Source organism: Trachurus trachurus, assembly GCF_905171665.1.
Source record: "Trachurus trachurus genome assembly, chromosome: 23".
NCBI lineage: Eukaryota > Metazoa > Chordata > Actinopteri > Carangiformes > Carangidae > Trachurus > Trachurus trachurus.
Window position 1 is genome coordinate 22,488,412 of NC_139912.1, and position 20,925 is coordinate 22,509,336.

Genomic DNA, 20,925 nt, shown 5'->3' on the forward strand with positions numbered 1-20,925 from the left:
CTGTGGTGCATTTCCTGCTCTGAATACTCTGGCTGATATACAAGCTGGCCTCCGTGAATGCACATCCCATCCGACAATTTTCTCTTTTTGTGTATTAGACGTGCATTCACACAAGACTCTGTCCTGACATTCAGGATTGCTTAGTCCAAAGTCATCAGATTATGATGTGCAGCACAACAAGCTAGCAGAGTTGTGTAAACATACTGTAGGGGAGATGCTCTCAATGACAGAGAAAGTCATCATCATTATTAATCTGTCATGATCCTGTACATCAAACCTGACAATGATCAGCTACAGTAGATTGTTGATTTGCCTAAAGGGATAGTTCAACATTTTGGCAAATTGGCCCAATCCTTACCTTTAATTGTCGGTGCAAGCTGTTTTTAGAACAGCAGAGCAGAGCCACGAGCTGCTCAGAGCTAATGGAACTTCTTGTTTTCCTTCATCAAACTCATCAAATACACAATCCAACAACTCCAAAATGCTCTGGTGGACAAGTTATGGCCTGCACATTCACCACGCTATGAGATAATAACAGAACGTTACCAGACAGAGTTGTTTTCGAGGTGAATTCATGCAAAACCGCTGATCCGCGTTCCGGTCCGGGCAGTTTTTCAGCAAGCAGTCTCTGCATTTGTCTCGAAAACAACTCTGTCTCGTAACGTTCCGTTATTATCTCATAGTGTGGTGAATGTGCAGGTCACAACTTGTCCACGGTAGCATTTTGGAGTTGTTGGATTGTGTATTTGATGAGTTTGATGAGGGAAACCAAGAATTCCCATGAGCCTCCGTAGCGTAGCTCTGAGCAGCTTGCGGCTCTGCTCCGCTGTTCTAAAAATAGCTTGCACCAATAACTAAAGGTAACGAACCTACTCCTGAAACTATAGGGATTATGGCAATGGGCCCATTTGCCATAATGTTGAACTATCCTTATAAATCTGCCTTTGCCACACACACACACACACTGGTTTTAGTCATCTGAGTTGAGCCCCACAACTTTGCATCAATCTGCAACAACCTGCACATTTCGGCTTCTTTTAGAGAAGCACCGAAGCTCCCTTCAGCAGCAACGAGTTCTGATGATTCTAATATAGAAATCACTCTAATTACTTGTGAGCCGAGCTCCTGCAAAATTTCTCACATCTTAAATTTTCTGATCTGTCAAGATAACACTGATGACACGACGTGATACCGAGCCCTGGCTGAAATAATGAGTTGTGGAGTTCAGAGTGAGAGGCGTTCACCTGTTCCTAGACTGCCTTAACTTACAGTTCATTATCAGCTGGTGTTTGATCACGTTCTGACCCGAGAAACTTTTCAACCTCAGTATTATTAAACGTCTCAGTATCATGATTCCCATGAACGCTACATTACCATAGCCATACATATTCATCGCTGTTAAACTTTACGTAACCTTTTCAGAGTTTCTTGACTCCCCAACTGTCAAACTTCTGTCTTCTTGTGCTGGTGTATCTTTCTTTTTTTGACACCTCCTTTGCCTCAAACTTAAGTCTGAATACGCTGTGGGTTTAGCAACCATTGTAATATCATGTTGGGTTGTTGTCATATATTTTCATGTGTGCGCTCTTGTTTAGTAGCAAATGTCCTTGGTTATTTGCTCACTACAGATTTGTGTAAAAACCATCGACCACATAAGCGGCGGTGAATCTTCTGTCCTGCTCGCCGCCTGCTGCTGCGAGGCTGGCGGAGATATCACAATGAGTCCAGCTATTCTGCACAAATGTTTCAATTTCTCCCTTAATTTTCTATGGCTTTCACTTTAAATAGAACATTATCAAACCACACCATGTGCAATTTCAGCTTATCGCCGCTATTAAAGAAACAGACTGTTACAGTACTTTGACTTTTTTTTTCTTCTCCTTTTTCATGCCAAAATGTGTCTCGCTCCATGTCGAGCACAAGAGGGAAAATATGAATCGTGACTTTTTTTTTACGAGTGTGCGTTTAGGGTTCGTGACGGCTGCATATTTGAAATACAAGTGTATGTGACATTTATTTCCTTACTGTAAGGTTACGGCAGGTCACAGAGTGAAACTCATGAATAAAGCGATTCTGCTTTCAGATACGCAGTGTTACACTTGTGTCTTCTGACAGCAGTGACTCAGGCTATTGGCAGCCAGAACTAATGCTGCTGTCTATCACATCCAAGTGTCTAAACTGAGCGTCTTTGATTCCTCCTCTCCCTCAAAGCTGAAACAATCTATTACAAAACATGAAAAAAAAAAAAAAGAACATTCAAGTAAATGTTCTTTATGTATTACCATGGAGACGGATCCCCTCACACACACAGATACTGAGTCTTGCTTTGGCAGCAGTTCAGTCTGTTCTGCCACAACAGCCTCACGGACGATCACACCGGGTTTTCAAATGCATAAATTCCACATTCAATGGAATTCATTGCTGCGATTACTGGATTGGAGGCAAATTTAATTACAAAGTTCAACTTGAACTTGACTCGTGTGAACTTGCTGTCCCATTAGCGGCCGAGATAAGCTTCGCTCACCGTTAGCGAGCTTGTCGGCTCTTTCATTTCTGTCCCGGGTAACTTTTAATTGAACAAATGATAGACAATGGTGAAGAGAAAGCCAGGGGACAGAAAACAGAAGAGAGGGGGGGGGAAACAGAGAGAAGCTATTGAGACTGACTGCTGCTAAGTCAGCCAGCTAGATAGGAGTTAGCCTGCCAGCTACAGCAGGCCACTAACAAGCTGTGTGAAGACAGTTCCTTATAGCCAAGCTTTACACCAAAGCAAAGTGATTTCACTGCACCTGTCTCTGGAATTGAACATTAAAGGGATAGTTCAACATTTTTGGCCCATTGCCATAATCCCTATAGTTTTAGGAGTAGGTTTGTTACCTTTAATTGATTGGATTTCTTGGTTTCCCTCATCAAACTCGTCAAATACACAATCCAACAACTCCAAACAAGTACTGTAAATTCATGCAAAACCACTGATGCACGTTCCTGTCGGGGGCAGTTTTTCGGCAAGACGTCTCTGCATTTGCCTCGAAAACCACTCTGTCTAGTAACGTTCCATTATTATCTCATAGCGTGGTGAATGTGCAGGTCACAACTTGTCCACGACAGCGTTTTGGAGTTGTTGGATTGTGTATTTGATGAGGAAAACCAAGGAATCCCATTAGCCACCATAGCGTAGCTCTGAGCAGTTCGCGGCTCTGCTCCGCCGTTCTAAAAATAGCTTGCACCGACAATTAAAGGTAACAAATCTACTCCTAAAACTATAGGGGTTATGGCAATGGGCTAATTTGCCAAAATGTTGAACTATCCCTTTAACAAGTTTTTAAAAAAGCATTCAAAACCTCGGTTACCCTTCACTTACAGCATAAAAAACTGATACACCAGCCCACACACACAGCCGTTCCTCCCCTGACTGTCTGTACTTACATATTTCAGATGTTTATCAGTCACGTCCTTGCTTAGGTAACACATCTGGCAGATGTTTATACCTCACTGAGCGCTGGTGGAAATCTACAGTGGCCTCAGACCGACCCGTGTGACCTCGAGTCTGTGTTTTTTGACCAGCTGACACCAAAAACATTGAAAGTGACTTCGGTCCCCGGAGTCTCCACCTTGGCTGACGGGCAGGAGAACGGCTCAAAGATGGAACTGTCACCTCGGCTTAGAGAGGCTTCGCCAGACGGGGAAGAGGCGCAGATGAGTGACAGAATACTAATGAGTAAGAGCAAATATGCAACTGTCTCATGTATTGTAGCTTGAGCCGCTTGAAGTGGCCTACAAATTCATTCTCCAATTTTCTTGATTTATGTTTTAGATCGATTTTCCCCCTCCTCCCTTTTCAACATGTCTTTACCTCCAGTGTCTCCCACCTGGTCCTCCCGTACAGGAGCAGGACACTATGGGTGAGTAATTGCAGCAATGTGAAGTGCTTTGGAACAGTAGTGTTGGAGCTGCCACCATCTTCTGCAGCTCACTCCTCCCTCTCAGCTGCTGCCTCTGTTTGAGATGCTGATCACTTTCATCAGCTCATGCTGCCATGGCGATGATTCACCTGAGTCTGAAGAGAACTCTCGCATCACTATGGCTCTGTGCTGTAATTACTCAAGTTAAAGTCAAATTTGCTTTTCATTTTTGATAAATAAATCCAAATTACTTGATAGAATATCTATTTAACATTCATCAACACATTCTGTACATTACCAGCTCACTACTATTTCTACAAACTGTGCTGTCTGTCTGATCTTTCTTATGTCTGAGAGGTGAGTGTGACATCGTTATTTTTACATTATTAAAGCAGAAGTAAGTGATATATTTGTGTTAATATAAGTCTTAAATAGTTCTATCTTCCGACAGCAATCACTTACATAGAGTGTTTGGTCTGAAACACGGGTCTCTCAGTCCCTCTGCTCTGCTCTGAGTCGAGGAGAAAACTTTTCTCGTATCCTACAGTTTTTATCCAATGAGGAGAGAGAACGGCATGCAGGGCTGTGTGTGCAGCCAAGGAACGCCGTGAATGTGGTGACGTAGCGACGAGGACTGTTATGGTGCGTTCAAGGAAACTCGTATTTTTCCGACCGTGAAGTGGTACCAGTTCGATCTGGTACGAGTTCACAGGTCGGAAGTTACGAGTGGCCGTTATAGTGACTTTCACCGGTAAAACAGGTCGGAAAAACACGAGTGGGTTGCCTGGAACGCTACAAAGTCGTAAGTTGTGACTTGAAGCTGTAATTTACGATTTCAAAAGCCTGCCTGGAACGCAGCATTAGCGAAAACGACCGGATCACTCACTTCTGCTTTAACAAAAAAATAACTGGATTCTCTCTGGGAAATAACAAATTACTCGACATTGAAGCTGATACAACATCTTGACTTTATCAAATCCATCTTAACAGAAGGTAAATTACAATTCACATTGTAGTGCAACTTTTTTTTTTTAGTTTGGATATCTACAGTACAAGTGTCCCCCCCGGATTTTTGGGATTTTCACCTCAAGAAAAACAGAACAGACTTTAGTTTTTTCCTTGAAGCATTCAGACTCTTACATTTATCCATCTTACACTATTGAAAATGGGACCTAGATCGAATGTGTCATCAGAAAAACCTACAGTTAATATTGAACTTGCATATTATGTGCAGCATTCAGCTATATAATTAGCATCTGCTGTTCTGTCTGTCTGTAGCACTGCTCTGATGACAAAGCGCGTGAAATTCTATGAGCAATTTCCGCAGCACGCCTCAGTAAACAAGCACTCTATAATAACTTTGCTGCTCTGAAGTTCCGCTGAAACTATAATTCAAAGCAGAATTCCGACAATTTCCCAGTAATTTCACAAAGACCGATCAACACAGACAACAAAGGAGCTCATCAGTTATTCTGTCATGCAGTGGCTCGTCTGCCTTTTGGTCTGACCCGGCTTGTAAAAGCCTGCAGAACAACTGAAAATCAGAATAAAGTGATATGGAATGTAACCAATGAATTAATCTTTCTTCAGTGGTGGTGAAATATTAAGACGTAACAGAGGCTGGATCCAAAATCTTTAAACCCTTGCGACGCCGTGGGCCTGTCTCTGCCAGTGATGCTCTATCTGGGACTGAAGCACCCTTAAATCAGCTCTACCGGCTCCAGACGAGATTGACTTGGCAAGTCTCCAACTCCTCAGTGGCCGGGATTACATCCTAATGTTCCATGTCTACATTAAAGATTTAGAGAAGCCTTAAAAAGCCTCTGAGCAAAGCAGGCGTCCGATGCATACATAAAAACACACCAACTGAATTCTTAAAATTCCAGACGTGAAAACAGACCAGGTTTCACCTGAGAAAAAAAATAAAAGCAGCGATTCATAATTCACATCATTCAGTTGCAATTATCTCGACTTCTGCCAAAACAAGAACACAGACGATTCCTTCAGATTGCCTGTCCAAAACCATAACACTTGAGGAATTCATAGGATACACACACCTGCATCTCCTCTTTCCTTATCCACAGAGCCGTCATTCATTTCATAGGGATTTGTTCATATTCACACTGACGAGAAAATAACGTTGGCTTCTGAATGATTGATTAAAGAAATCAACAATGTATCAAACTTGGTGAAGCTCGTGCAGGAGAAAAATGAGCTTGTGATTGTTCACACTGTACTGTCTGTCATAGATTATGGTGACTTTGTGCTTCTCTGTAAACAGACATGAACGAAGATAGTACGTCAAACCAAGTGAATGTGTTTGTATAAACATATCTTAATATGGAGGGATGCAAACCAAGGCTTCTGTGGTGTCAGACTTTGAGCCGACCTTTTCTAACCAATCAGAGAAGGCCACAGTCAATCAATCAGGCTGTCAATCAATGCATGAGCATGCTTCTAGTCCACAACTCTCCTGTCTAGAGCCTCCAAGCCAGTATCAAGCTGCTGGAAAAACATCGCTACACAAGGACGCAGATGGAGGGCTGGGCGAAATGTATGGAAAGCAGGGAGAAGGTGAGGTGGGAGGAGCTGAGGTTGCACTTGCAAACTGTACTGTAGAATTTACTAATGTGGTTTATAATGGAAATGTGTTGATCAGCCATTAAACTGACAGTAAACCATTTAAAACCTATTTAAAGCTGCACTAACTGACTTTTTTGCCAAAGAGATGAGCTGAAAACTGATAAATTATCGACTTAAATACAGCGGGAAGAAAAACTATGTGTAATTAACTAATAAACAAGTCATGCTGTTTGTCCATACTGAAAACAATGCTCAACATTAACAGTATAGCTTGGAAAGAGTTTGTATACCCCTGGCTAATGACATTAACACAGAAGCATATTGGAGTCAGTTAGAGTCAATGTACTGCAGCGGATGAGGATGGTAAAAAAAATATATGTTTCAACTTGCTAAAATAAAAAAAGCCCATAAACTTCCACAAACTGCTGCAACTAGGACTGAAACAGCTGATCTGCAGCGTGTGCATAGGGATACATTAGTTCCACAATTCACCAAATGTCGAGCCAAAGGACAGAGATGATTAATGGCAAGAAAAGGCGGTGAAAATATTCACAGAGCCAAATGTACTGTGGGTAATACACTGACTATGTACGAGTACCTCATACAACCCCATGTCCAAAAACCTGAACTATCCCTTTAAACCATCATTCACTCACCTGCAGCATGGCGGCAGCCAGGTAGACGGACATGAAGATGGGCGTCAGGGTGGTGTGACCGCTCTTCATCAGGTGGATTGTGTAGAGGAAGATTATGTGACCAGGAATCACCAACAGGAGGAGCACCTGAGCTGATCTGTGATTGGCTCCTGAGAAAATACAAATACAAAACCAGCCAGGGGTGGTATTAAAATTGCAAATGTGAAGAAAACTGAGCATCTGTAAGAGAAAACAAACTGTGGAACTGTGGGTGTTTTCTTTATTTGTGAATGTTAGATGCTTGCTTAGAGCTGAACATCACAGTTTCAACTTACAGCACAGTTTTTAGCGATCTACAGAAATAGCCAAAGTCACTCAGATCACATCTACATTTATTTTTATTTTTATCATGAACTTGAACTGAAGCTTGTGACCTGTATCTGCAGGATTCGCTGCGTTTCCCTCTCCTGCCACGTGATTGGCTGCTTGGACAGTGGCACGCGGAGGCAGGAGAACAGCTGCGTTTCATTGAGCGTTTGACGAGTTTATTGACTGATCGGTATGTTGGCCCCGGACTCACCTGTGCCAAAGAAAGTGCGGCAGGGGTAGTAGCAGCCCTTGGCCTCGTCAGGAACCTCCCCGGGAGCACAGTGGAAATGCAGGTGGGTGGAGATCCTGCTGGACTGGATGGCTACCAGGTTACCACCGATACCTGGAGGCCACATGATGGCAGAACATCCATCGTTAATAAAGTTATCCAGACATACAGTACAGATTTTTATTACCACATGAAATATTAATTTTAATCTTGGAGAACATTTTGCTAATTAATTGATAAATGTTTTGTTGTGTAAATCAGAAAACATTGAAAAGTGTTTTCTCCAGTTTTCCTTATTTGGAGCTCTGACTGTTCCATTCCTCTGCAGTGCTTTTGCGATGGCACCCTGGTGGAAAATTACCATCCACCAACTAATTATCTCAACATCTCGCACATTAATTTGTGTTTTTCTTTTGCAGATTTCTTTTGGGGGGGGTGTGGGGGTTCATTAAAACTCAGCTTTATTTTATATGGAAATGTGGCTCAAAAGTTTGTGTGAAAAACGTCTGTTCCACTTTTTTCCCCAACCATCAGAGGGGAATCTGTTCCTGTGCAGCTGCAGCCCCTAACCTAAGGTTACTTGATAGTTACATTTAAGCTACAGTACCTATAGTGTAGGTTTTATATGTTGTATAATTATACACAAAGTAATAGCAGCATCAGATTTCACCCACTGAAATCACCACCACCACACAAGGTAAGGTAAGCAAGTCTCTGGGTTTATCTAATCCTAACCAGCAGCTACTGGAACAGCTTGTTTAAAGCTCATCTCTGCCAAAGGAGGCTCAACCAGTCATTACATCCAAAGGTTCACTTACTTTTTCCACCAGCACTTTGAAAGTTTAATGACTGTGTTCGACCGAGAGGCAGAAGATATCTCTCTTTTTCTGTGTGATATTATCTTAGGGACACTGAGTCTGTCAACATTTGCAACTTAGATGAAGATCTAATCACATCTTACCACCAATCAATGCAGAAAACCGAGTTATTCCACGGAGTTTGCATACTGATTCCTGCCAGGGTACACGCTGTGCACTCTGTGCTTGGCACCAAAGCGCTACACAGATGCACAAAGTGAATTTCAGAGTCAGGAAATTGTCACACTGTTGGAGCGCTGCTTAGGCTGGTCGTTGCACGAAAATAGGGCCCAGAGAGCCAGCGATCAGGATGTGTGTGTGTGTGTGTGACTTAACAAGCTGGTAAGGAGGACGAATCTTATTAAACCTTCAACTTTCCTCATCTTGTCTTTGCCATGAACAGTAACAGGCATCAAAAACCAGTGGGAGAGAACATAAGAAGCCCATGTGGTATCCATACCATACCGTACGTCTATTTTTATATGTTGTAGGCTACACATCAGCTGCAGTGCAGTGTACTGTAGCTACGGTGGCTTTATGTAAGAGCTTGGCAATTACTTCAACACACAGCTAGAAATGTAGCTGAAGGGGCTGCAAGATAATCACTGGTGTTAAAAAACAAAAAAACAAGACAAAGCTCAAATCCCCCACACTATATTCTGTTTTTAATGGACTTTTCATCTTTGCATTTTGGCTTTTTACCGCCCTGATTTGCATCCTCAGGCCTCTTGAGAAATATTGCAATAGCATTGCTTTGTACTAAAGTCTTAACAAAATATAGAGCTGGTGTTGTACCGGAGCTTTTGGAGGGTCACATGAGGGGAAGTGGACTGGACGTCATTTGATCAAAGCTTTGGACTTCTTTTTTTCCTCCAAAGCTTCCCAAACAATTCTGGTGAAATGATTGCAGCCGTTTCCCAGGTTTTAAAAACAGCTTTGCGGTTCTACTTTCTTCATGTCAGATTTTAATTAACATCGAGCAGACGAAGAGTGCTTGACTTTCACACGCCGCGGCTCTAGCACCTTCCCCTTCAGCGGGCGAGACACAGACTGACTTCCTGTGCCTTTCATCCTCGGAGCCACAGTCTGGTGACTAAAGCCACCTGCAGGAGGACTCGCATACTTGCAGATTTTTTAAAACGACGTGCGAGCAGACAGATGGGCACAGAGTGGGCTCGGTAGAGGAGGAGGAGGAGGAGGCTTCTCTAAGTGTGTCTTTATGTCTTGTTCAGAGTGGACCTGAGCAGTGCAGAGAAAAAAAGAGCTCTCTTTATTCACAATCATAAAAAATGCATCATCCAAACTCTCGCCGTGCAGCAGGTAAACACATCTCCCCTGTATGTAGCTTGGCTTTGAGCAACTGTATCAAGAGCCTCAGCAGAAGCAGGAACTAACACTCGCCATGGGACTTTCGTGATCCGATTGAATTATGCCATGAGAAAAATATAGAACTCTACCTATTTAAAACATAGCGTTTCATGCCAAGAAATCAGCAGTTTTGTTGTAAAATAATTATAAAACAAAATTCAGAAAATCCATAACCAGAAAGATGGATCTTCTGTGGGACACCCGATCTTGTACTGTAGTCCGTAGAGCGATCTTCTCATAAAATAAATTCTTCTGTTGCTGTTTTACAACAAACTGCTGAGTTTTTGGCATTAAAATGCGATGTTTTAAACGGATAGTTCAATATTTTGGCAAATTGGCCCATTGCAACAACCACGAGAGTGTTTTGGAGTTGTTGGATTGTGTTTTTGATGAGTTTGATGACGGAAACCAAGAAATCCCATTAGCCTCCCTAGCGTAGCTCTGAGCAGCTCGCGGCTCTGCTCCGCCGTTCTAAAAATAGCTTGCGCCAACAATTAAAGATAATGAACTTACTCCTACTATAGGGATTATGGACATGGGCCAATTTGCCAAAATGTTGAACTATCCCTTTAAATAGGTTAAGGTCATATATTTTTCTTATGACACAATTCAATCGGATCATGAAATAAAATTTGGACTCCCATTCTCTTACATGGAGATTTTTTCTAAATCGAGGTCCCATGGTGAGCTTCTCTTCTGCTTCCGCTTCAGCTCTAGACTGTAAACAAAAAAACACTAACCAAGCTGGCTGTGTGTGTCCCCGACTTCCAACCCCCCCTCTGGCTCACAAAACAGGCTTGTTATTGTGATGAGTATATTCAATTAGACACTGCAAACGCCTCAGGCAGACGTCCACTTATATCAATCTATTGTGGCTCTTTGTCTGCCTGGTGACATTTTATTGGAGCATTACAAACACTCCTGGAAGCGCTGCCGGGCCCGGAGACAGACACAACACTGAGCACCCAGACTGGCTCGGCCCCGCCCCTCCACCCACCCGCCCCCGTCTGACTTTGTCGTCTCACCTCACACACCTGCCCTTCACACACTGTACATGCAGCTGATAAGATGTGGCTCTTAGTTGTGGACATAAAGAAACCAAACCTGGCAACTAACACTCAAAATCTGTGTGTACTGAACCCTAATTCCCCAAGAAATAGCCCCAGCCCCCTTTTGATATTTCATATTGTGATTTCCTTACATCTCCTACATTTTCTCATCTTGTGTGATTCCTTCAGTGTGTCTCTGTCCTCTGCTTGCCGAGCTTCCCCCGACACCGGGGAGTCATCTTTTCATGCGGTGTTTGGACAAACTGACTTCGCTTCATGGTGCCATCTATAAATGTCATCTCCCCTGCAGCGTTTGAACCGATGCGGCTCCCATATCAGCTCGCTCCCACCTCCGCGTTTCACGGTCGACATTGCGGCGGCTCCCTAAGTCATGACGGTGTCGCGGCGAGAAGCAGCATGGCCTCTGAAACCCAGACAGCTAAATGGAGTTATTATTATTTATATCTGCGCTTTTCCTGCTGCGACAAGTCGACATGTCTTGCGAGGAAAAAGGTCTGCTTGTGGTTTTTAAATCATCTTATCCAGCGGGACGTAACCACAGGACTGTTTTAAATGGACGTGATGAAAAGCAAATCTGAACTTCTTCTTTTTTTTGTGTGTCAAAACAGCAAGAATGTGGAGGATGAGGGGGCAGAGGTGGAGTGCAGGAGGTTTTGGGGACGATCCAGCTTATTCAGGTCACTGGGTTTGACAGAGGGAATGAGGATGAGGAGGGTCTGCTACATGGGGAACTGCAGGGGGTCTCAGTCGCCTGGAGGGTGAGGGTGAGGGGGGGGTCACAGGAACTGTCTCCATGCTCATTTCATTCCAGCTCCACTCCAGGTTTAATTTCTCGTTGTTTTTATTGGAGCAGCTCTAAATGAAGACCCTGGGATGTAAAGTAAGAAGACACCTTATCTCAAAACAAATAACATAAGGAAAGAAGAGAAGGCAGACGCGGCAAAGATTAAAGACTCAGCTTAGTGCTATCTGGAGGAACACTACACAACAAGATGAGTAATATATTATGATGTGTGCATGTTGAGAAAGTCGGATCAAACGGCTTCATAAAAAATGTATAGCATCAACACAGAGGCAGAAAACACAGCAGCCCATTTCTGACCTGACATACTGTAGCTATAGGAATGGGCTGAATAAGAATAGATACAACAGGAAATTAACTCGCAGACACTCCCTCGGTATCACAACACCTTTTAAGACCTTAAATATTAATATAGTCTAAGCAGCCATAGATACCCTCCCATTACATAAATGTATTAAAATGAAGTAGTGGAGGTCAGAGAGATAAAAAGAAGCTGTTCTCCATCTATTTTTCATTTAACCTGTCCTCTTCTTTCTTTCTTTTTTTTTTTAAACAAGCTCTCCACATCTCCACGTCTCCCGGCCCCACTCCTTTCTATTCAAACATCCACCGAGCATCCTTTCACCGTCTCCGTCTCGCCCGCCCGCCCTCTGCTGAAATGTCCTTTTTATTAGGACATGACCTGTCGAGAAAAATCACCCGGCTGTTCTCTTTCTTTGTGTTTAAAAAATGTTATAAATCAATGACAGCTCTAAAAAAGTTTGTAGAGATGCGTTTGTTTCACCGGCGAACACAAACACACACGAAATAAAACATCCTTCCTTCGGAAAAAACCAACGCGCTCGCTCGGCTCCCCCCCACAGCTGCTTTGTGTCCAGGAAACGTCTCAACGGAAAACCAATTAGAGTCAGAATCGTACTCCATCTCGTTAAATGTCTCTCATTAATGCCATTTAATTAAAATCTTATCTCTTGTTGTGGAGGTGCCAGCGCCCTGGCAACCGTGGCTGAGCCTGTTAGTGGGAGATGGAAGCAAGAGGGAATGGAAGGAGACCAGTTTTATGAAGTGGAGACAGACGGACTGCGGCCGACTGCCTGAACCCGTCTTATTAGCTAACATATTTATGCTGATGAGCATCCACAGTCTTTTTTTTTTTTAAGTGACCCTCATTTATCCGGTGTTGTTGACTGAGCACATTTGCTTCCTCGGTTTTCCACTCTCACATGCATCGACACCGGGAAGCTGCGCAGCACAAGACAAATAGACTCTATTGTGCACCATCCATCTTGTGAGTACACTTTATTTCTATCACAGCTCGAAGGGTCATAGACTTGCATTAATTACAAAACTGAGCAGGATAAATGAGGCAGGCAGTGACCAAACTTCTGAGCTGAACAGCTTGTTTTTGTCTGATAGGTAAAACTATGAGACGTGAAACTACGTGTTGAACCATTTATTTTTACCAATAAACAATGGGGGGGTACTGGTGGGATTATAAATAAGTACTCTATTAATAATTAAATGTTGTTTTCTCATGTCATTCTGTTATAACCACATATCAGTTGAATGAAATGCTGTATTTCTTTTTTTGAAAAATGACCAACCAGCTCAGTAAATAGTGACCTTTAACCACCAAAATGGAGGGATTATGTGATGAAGGATTCCCTTGCACGTGGCTAAAATTGGGCTTTATGAGGTCACCACGCCCCTGACCTTTGACCACCAAAATCTAATCAGTTTATTTTCCGGTCCAGACGAACGTTTGGGCCAAATTTGAAGACACTGCCTCAAGGTGTAACAGAGATTATTGAGTTCACCAGAAAACAAACCAAGACAGTCGGCAAATACAGCAGCAGCAGCAGCGACTGCAGCACACTCCATCTGGAGGATAATGCGCTTTAAAACCCTTTGCTCCCGAATGCTGCAATTCATATCAGTCACACATGATGGACACGTTTTTAGATTCAGTGTGACTTAACCTTCCCTGGACAATCATTACCTCTGTTCAGAGACAGAGATTAATAACATTTCATTAAATGTCAGTCCAGTTTCTGATGCTATCTATCTATCTATCTATCTATCTATCTATCTATCTATCTATCTATCTATCTATCTATCTATCTATCTATCTATCTATCTATCTATCTATCTATCTATCTTATCTATCCATCCATATCTCAATGTGTATATACAGAGGTAAGGGTGAACGTGGGTACATCTAAGCACTCAGCATTCAGCTCAGTCATGTGGAGGTGTGCTCTATCCAACATTGACCATTTGCACCGACACAGAGGAGAAATATAGAACAAAAGAAGTTGTTTTTGCATATACATATGTATATGTCTTTTCCAAATCCCCAAGGACTTTTTGGAAGCTGTTATTTTAAAACCTCAGTTGAAATCGTTGACCAGATTCTCCTTGTCTGTTGATGCCCCAGGGGGAAAAAAAGCAATTGCAAATCAAATTGTCTCCGTTTAGAGTGAAGGAAGAAGAGACGCTAATTCTGTGACTCACCATTGATGACAGGGGTGTACACTACGATGCCAGCCAGATTTGGGTCAGACACTGTTTTGTCCAGGATGAGTCCTCCAATGCTGCAGAAACACAACATAATTAGACTGTTTGCTGGTGTGCCAGTGTGTGTGTGTGACACAAAGGGGCACGGAGAGAGCAACAGAGCTTTGTCTCCATCTAAATGCCGTCCACAGTGGATCTGTTCGCTCCTTAATAAATGACACTCATCTGGCTGTACTGAATGAGAAAGACAAGACAGGGAGAGAGGGATTTCCCATTTGTTTTTCAGCTCCCGTGTCCAGAACCAATATTTGCATGTTTCCCTCTCTGCCCCCTTATTAAAGAGCCTGAGAAATGTGGCATCACCTGCACTCCCACTGGCAGAGGGAGCGAGAGAGAGTGCAGGCGAGCCACACCAGCCATTCCCTTCCCCGCCGGCTGCATCTGTTAAAGCTGCCAGGCTCAAGGGGCCCGAGGGTGCATGTGCTCGGGTGCTGCAATTTGTTTAAGGGGGGGGGTGAGTCATCAAGCGAGCCTGACGCAGAGGAGCTGTTCCTTCCTTCCTTTGAAGACTAAACTCACACATACACAAACACAAACACAACACACACACCTGCTGATGACCATGGCGGTGATGACTGGCTCCCATCCCGAGTAGAGCAGGGTGCGGCTGGCCGGGTGCTTGGAGGAGATGACGATCCACAGAGGAGTCAGACACATGAAGAAGGCACAGACCAGTGACGACACGTACGGGTAGGAATCTGGGGAGAAGGGAGAAGAGAAGAGACTCATTTATTTTTCCTCTCGGGGTGGTAGTTTGGGAGCTTTACTGCAGAGGGGGAAATGACAGAGAAGCCACACACACACACACACACACAAGTGCTGTTTGAGATGTGTCAGTATTGGTGCCAGTACAATTTTGGGGTATTAGTAATGCTATCTAAATTATACATTATTCAGTACTTTGTACATTTCACTACACTGAGTGTATTAGTAACTGTTCACATGCTTCTCTTTACATATTACATCCTGAACTACTGCAGGGAAACACTGGATCCACATCTAAAGAGAGACAACCAGAGGATGTACCGGTACTTTCCCTGAAAACTTTGTGCTTTTAATGTGGACAGCTCAAATGTTTTATTCTTGTTTTATCTGTTTTGACTTTTCCATTTATCAGCTGGTATGGGTCAGACACTTCAAATTGCTCTGGCGTCCTTGTACTGAACCAGGCTGGGATCTTAAAAAAGTCCCGGTCACTCCTGGCTGAGCCCAGACATCCTCTGCATGGAGGGTTCAGCCTGAGTTCAGGTTACAGCCAAGTTACCTGCAGGACCAACAGGGTGAGGGACTCTTTTGTTCTGACTGCCACTGGCCTGCTGAATAATGCTCTTTAACTTTTGAATGTTGCTGTGCTTCTGCCATGACATTGTATGTTTTGTTTTATGTGTGTGAGACTGCTGGCTGGATTTGTTTTTGTTTTTTTACCTTTATTTTACCAGGCAAGACATTAAGAACTAAATTCTTGCCATAAAACACTTGTAGGGGAACAGGGAGAAACATTAAAACCCATTAAGCAGCAATCTGAGTCAGACTGAAATAAAACGAAAAAAAAAAAGAAAAGAATTCGACACAAAACCATCCAGCTTTAGTGTTTTTTGTAATAGCTTCCATTCATTTGATGCAGCAAATGAGAAGGAGGTCGTCCAAAGCAAGGATGTGTAGTGTGATATAGTGTGATGACTGCGTGTTGTACTTGGCTGTTGGTATTGGAGACAGTAGCTGGCTTAAATATGGAGGTGAATGACCGAGGAGAGTTTTATAGATGAGTGCGAACCAATGAATACTACTGCGAATGTATAAAGGAGGCCTGTATAACAAATCGCCCCTTATTGGGGATAAAAGTATTCTTTGACCTATTGTACCATTTGAAATTGTAAAACGCCTGAAATTTAAAGGGATAGTTCAACATTTTGGCAAATTGGCCCATTGCCATTGCCACAGAGTTGTTTTTGAGGCAAATTCATGCGTTCCCGTCGGGGGCAGTTTTTCTTGTCCACCAGAGCGTTTTGGAGTTGTTGGATTATTGTGTATTTGATGAGTTTGATGAGGGAAACCAAGAAATTCCACTAGCCTCCATAGCGTAGCTCTGAGCAGCTCGTGGCTCTGCTCCGCTGTTCTAAAAACAGCTTGCACCGACAATTAAAAGTAGCGAACCTACTGCTAAGACTACAGCGATTATGGCAATGGGCCAATTTGCCCCTTTAAAAAAAAGTGTATATGCTCGTATGAGGGTGTTTTTCAGACTAGTAGAAATCTAAAATAGACTGTTTTTTCATATTCAAATGATGACACCTGTCATATCAGGCTCCAGGGAGCCAGTTCCAGTTGAGGAGTGGGGCAGCTGGAGATGCATCCTCACATCTAGTTGGAATTATACATACAGATTTATGCACTTGCATAACTGTTCTATGAACCTTTCTAAAACTAAAACAAAAAAAACAAAAAAATTGCCTCTATTTTGTGCAAAGCTGCAACACAAACCTGGCTAATGACATCATTTGTCTCCTGGTAAGGAGAAGTGTTACACATACAGTAACTCTATGACCTACAAACACTGACAACTTGTGGCATGACATTATGAATCACTGTCGTCTATGAAGCAGTTCCATTAAAACTAAAAGAGGGCAGCTACTACTTCGGCTGTGCTACATTATAGTATCTGTTTGAATAATGAATAATGAATCAGAAATGTCCAATAGGTTTTAAGTGACAAAAATAACATAACAGTACAACACATAACAGTACATTTGGAAATGTGAATTAAATGACGGTGCTTTGGTGTTTTGTTTGGTTCTGGATCTAAACTGAACTGTTATTTTAATGTGAAAATGGGGGTGATGATCCGCCGAGGTCCGGTGGTGGTTGAGTTTGAGTGAGAAAACTGTTTCATCTGTTTTGAGAGACGTGGTTGTTGAACGCATCTTGTTTTCGAAGCAATGGAAACGGTTCGCAGTTTAGTCCCTGTTGACCTCCGTGGAGCCGACTGCGTGAGATTTTAAGAAGGAACCGATTGTAAAAACAAGCAGAGCAGGGATGCAAACATGCTTTTTCGAATAGTACTTGTTTTTCTTTGGGCTCAGAACAACCTCCCCCGGAGCACCGAGCATCACACTCCGCAAATGGATTTTTGGACTTCCTCGCAAAACAGCAGACCCCAGACGGTTCAGACTGGCAGTCGCACCTTCCTCTTCACACAATCGTACAATCACGGCAGCGTTCCAGACACGGAGAGTCCAAACTCTGCTGTGGAGTTTCACAACGACGATGCCATCATCGGCTGGAGAGTTTATATCGGGAAGGGAATAAATAACAGTTTTGGCTTTGTGGGAATAAACAATACACTCATCACACTTCTCCAGGGTGAAAAACTTTTTCTTTTAAAAAAAGCTAAATTCCAGTGCCAAGTTTTTGCAGAGCATTTGAATGCATCCTGGTGGAATGTGACATGCACTAGTAGGTCTCTGCAGCGGGTGATAAAACTTGCCTTCAGTGATATCAGGGAGCTGAGGAGCCTTCACAGAGCCCACCCACCCACAGCCTGTTCATCCTGCTGCCTTCAGCTCAACCATACAGACGTACTGTACCTGCAGCTCCTCTCCTACCAACCACTGAATTCACCCTCAGTGGTTTGACTATCATGACTTAATTAGTTATTCATTCAACTTTTGGTTTTTGTGAGCACAAGAAAAAGGACTACATCTGTTACTGCGTTATAAAAATCTTGTGCTACATAATGATAATTTAATTGAATATTCAATCTTTCTCCATTTTCCCTCCAAGTGTTTAATGTTGATCGAGCACCAGCTGCGGCATGGGAGATTTGTCTTCGCGAAACACTCCGTGAAAATGAGCCGAGCTTGATTTAGGTCAGGGAGTAGCAGAATCTGACATGTTTGAAAACTCTCTTAATGTTCAGTCATGGCCAGATGAACTCGACGTGGGCTAAGAGTCAGGCCCATCTTGACCTCTCATTCTCCCTGCTCTCTGTGGATCTGTGTGCACACAAGTACATCCATTACATGAAGTGCACAGAGCTGAATACACATCGTATCTTAATTATACTCTGCCTGCAGCCCAAGAGACCCCCACCCCCCCAGCCCCCTCGCTACCAACTTGCACATGTGCATATTCCCAAATAAATCTGCATTTATTTTGGAAATATGCAAATTTTTAAACACACTTTTAACTAATGCATGCAAGTTCTTAAAACTAGACCACAAAAAAAGAAATCTCAGATAATGTGGCTTTTGAGGAAAATAATCTCACTATAATTTGCAATAAGTGATATCATCACGTTCAGATTAACACGGCTCTCCAGTTACAGACTCAACTCAATCAGTGAAGATTACACTTGGGTTGATCCATGAGACATAATGTCATCCGTGGTAAAGGTGTCAGTCCTGACTCATCTTTTAACGCCCTCTTTTCCTTAGTGCAAACTGCTCTCAGTGCAATTAACACAAGTGCCTTTATCTGTGCATACAGGAGAAGAAGACGCAGCATTCAGCCAGTTGACTCAGAGCAGAATCTTCAACTAATCCAAGGTTCCCAAATTCGGCTTGAAAATGATTTCAAGAAAAGAGTGGGAACCCTGCTAATCTCAAGCTCAATTGCAGCAATTGGCTGTGCAGCAATGGGGAGTTAAAAGAACATACCAGACGTAGAACATGCGAGACAGCACAGAAAATATACAAGATTACGCAACAACCAATAGCATAAATATATAAAGTACATAATTTATAAAAGGGTTGTAAAGCTAAAAACACTAAGGATAGGTGAAGGTGACTGTTTAATAACTCCAAGAGGTCACTACACCCAGAAAGAGAATGTCCTGCACATAGGCTTCGGACGATATTGAGTATGATGATATCAGTATCTTCAACGGTTTGTTATGTGATACAGGCCTCTCTGCAATACTAGCATCAATATTTGAGCTGGACTGTTTTAAAATAACATTTTTGAAATTTCTAATCTCTAATTTTGCTATTAGCGATAATTATCATCACGTTCAGATTAACACGGCTCTCCAGTTAGAGACTCAACTCAATCAGTAAAGATTACACTTGGGTTGATCCATGTGACATAATGTCGTCCGTGGTAAAGGTGTCAGTCCTGACTCATCTTTTAGCGCCCTCGTTTCTTTAGTGCAAGCTGCTCTCAGTGCAGTTAACAGTGTCCTGTTAACTTTATCTGCACATACAGGAGAAGAAGCAGCATTCAGCCAGTTGACTTAGATGAGAATAAAGACAGGAGACTGGGGGGAAACAAATCTGCATAATAACTCCAGTAGGTCACTACACCCGACAAGAGAAAGTCCTGCACATAACTTCTGTGCAACAAATAAGATTTGCTTTGGACCGTATTGAATATGATGATATCTGGTGATATATGGGGCAGGAGGGATGGATTTTAATCTTGTGAAGCACTTTGTGTTGCTCCAAGCAGGAAACTTGCTATATAAATAAAATAAAGTTGAATTTGATATCAATATCTTTTCAGTTTCATTTCATTTCACTGCTTTGCTTACGATGACACTATGTCTTGGCGGGTGAGAAATACAATACAATCATTCTGTTATGCGATGAACCCGTGCAACACTATCAGTATCAATGTTTGAGCTGGACTGTATCAAGATAATATTTTCAAAATCTCCGAAGTGCACCACTGCTGGTTCTACCGATAGGACAGAGACAATAATCTTCTCTACAAATATTTCCTTAAAATGTCAAACTATTCCTTTAGGACCATACCCTTTCCCTGAGCCGGTAAATGATGGGGATTGGAGAGCGGTCTGCTCCTCCGTGACTATAATAATAAATAAATATGTCCTTTTTCACCGACTGACAGGGTTTCAAGAGTCGCCGTCATGAGCTGGTTGAATTCTCGAAAATGGAAAAGGTTGTTTCCCAGAGTCTCCATTTCCTGACTGTGAGATACACCAGCAGAACAAATGGAAAAGGAGATTTTTTTTTTTCCGTGGCAGAAATGTTTCACTCCATCATCATTTACAGTAGATGCTGCTAGAATTTGGCATTTGGGGGATACTGTGTGTGTCTGCCTCGCAACTTTTCCTCAGCATCACCATGTCATGGTTAAAGTAACAGGAGAAGAGGACATTGCTTTTAATCCAGCCAGGTCTGCAGTCCAACTGCATGTGTTTTAAAGGGATATTTCAACATTTTGGCAAATTGGCCCATTGCCATAATCCCTATAGTTTTAGGAGTAGGTTTGTTACCTTTAACTGTCGGTGCAAGCTATTATTAGAACGGCGGAGCAGAGCCGCGAGCTGCTGAGTTGTTTTCTAGGTAAATTCATGCAAAGCCACTAATACGCGTTCTCGTTGGGGGCAGTTTTTCGGCAAGCAGTCTCTTTTCGGCATGACACCGGCTTTGCATTTACCTTACCAACTCTGTCTGGTAACACTTCGTTATTATCTCATAGCGTGGTGAATGTGCAGGTCACAACTTGTCCACCAGAGCGTTTTGGAGTCGTTGGATTGTGTATTTGATGAGTTTGATGAGGGAAACCAAGAA

At 42.7% G+C, this 20,925-nt stretch overlaps 1 protein-coding gene across 3 annotated transcripts in view; it reads right to left on the reverse strand.

Moving 5' to 3' along the window:
• Positions 1 to 20,925, reverse strand: part of slc41a2b (solute carrier family 41 member 2b) — a 45,846-nt gene that overhangs the window by 8,868 nt on the left and 16,053 nt on the right. For all 3 annotated transcript variants that reach the window (XM_083999100.1, XM_083999101.1, XM_083999102.1), the window contains exons 7-10: positions 14,943 to 15,090; positions 14,330 to 14,409; positions 7,701 to 7,832; positions 7,142 to 7,290 (exon numbers count right to left, since the gene is read on the reverse strand). In XM_083999100.1, coding sequence (XP_083855226.1) covers positions 7,142 to 7,290; positions 7,701 to 7,832; positions 14,330 to 14,409; positions 14,943 to 15,090 — 509 coding nt within the window. The remainder of the gene's footprint in view (positions 1 to 7,141; positions 7,291 to 7,700; positions 7,833 to 14,329; positions 14,410 to 14,942; positions 15,091 to 20,925) is intronic.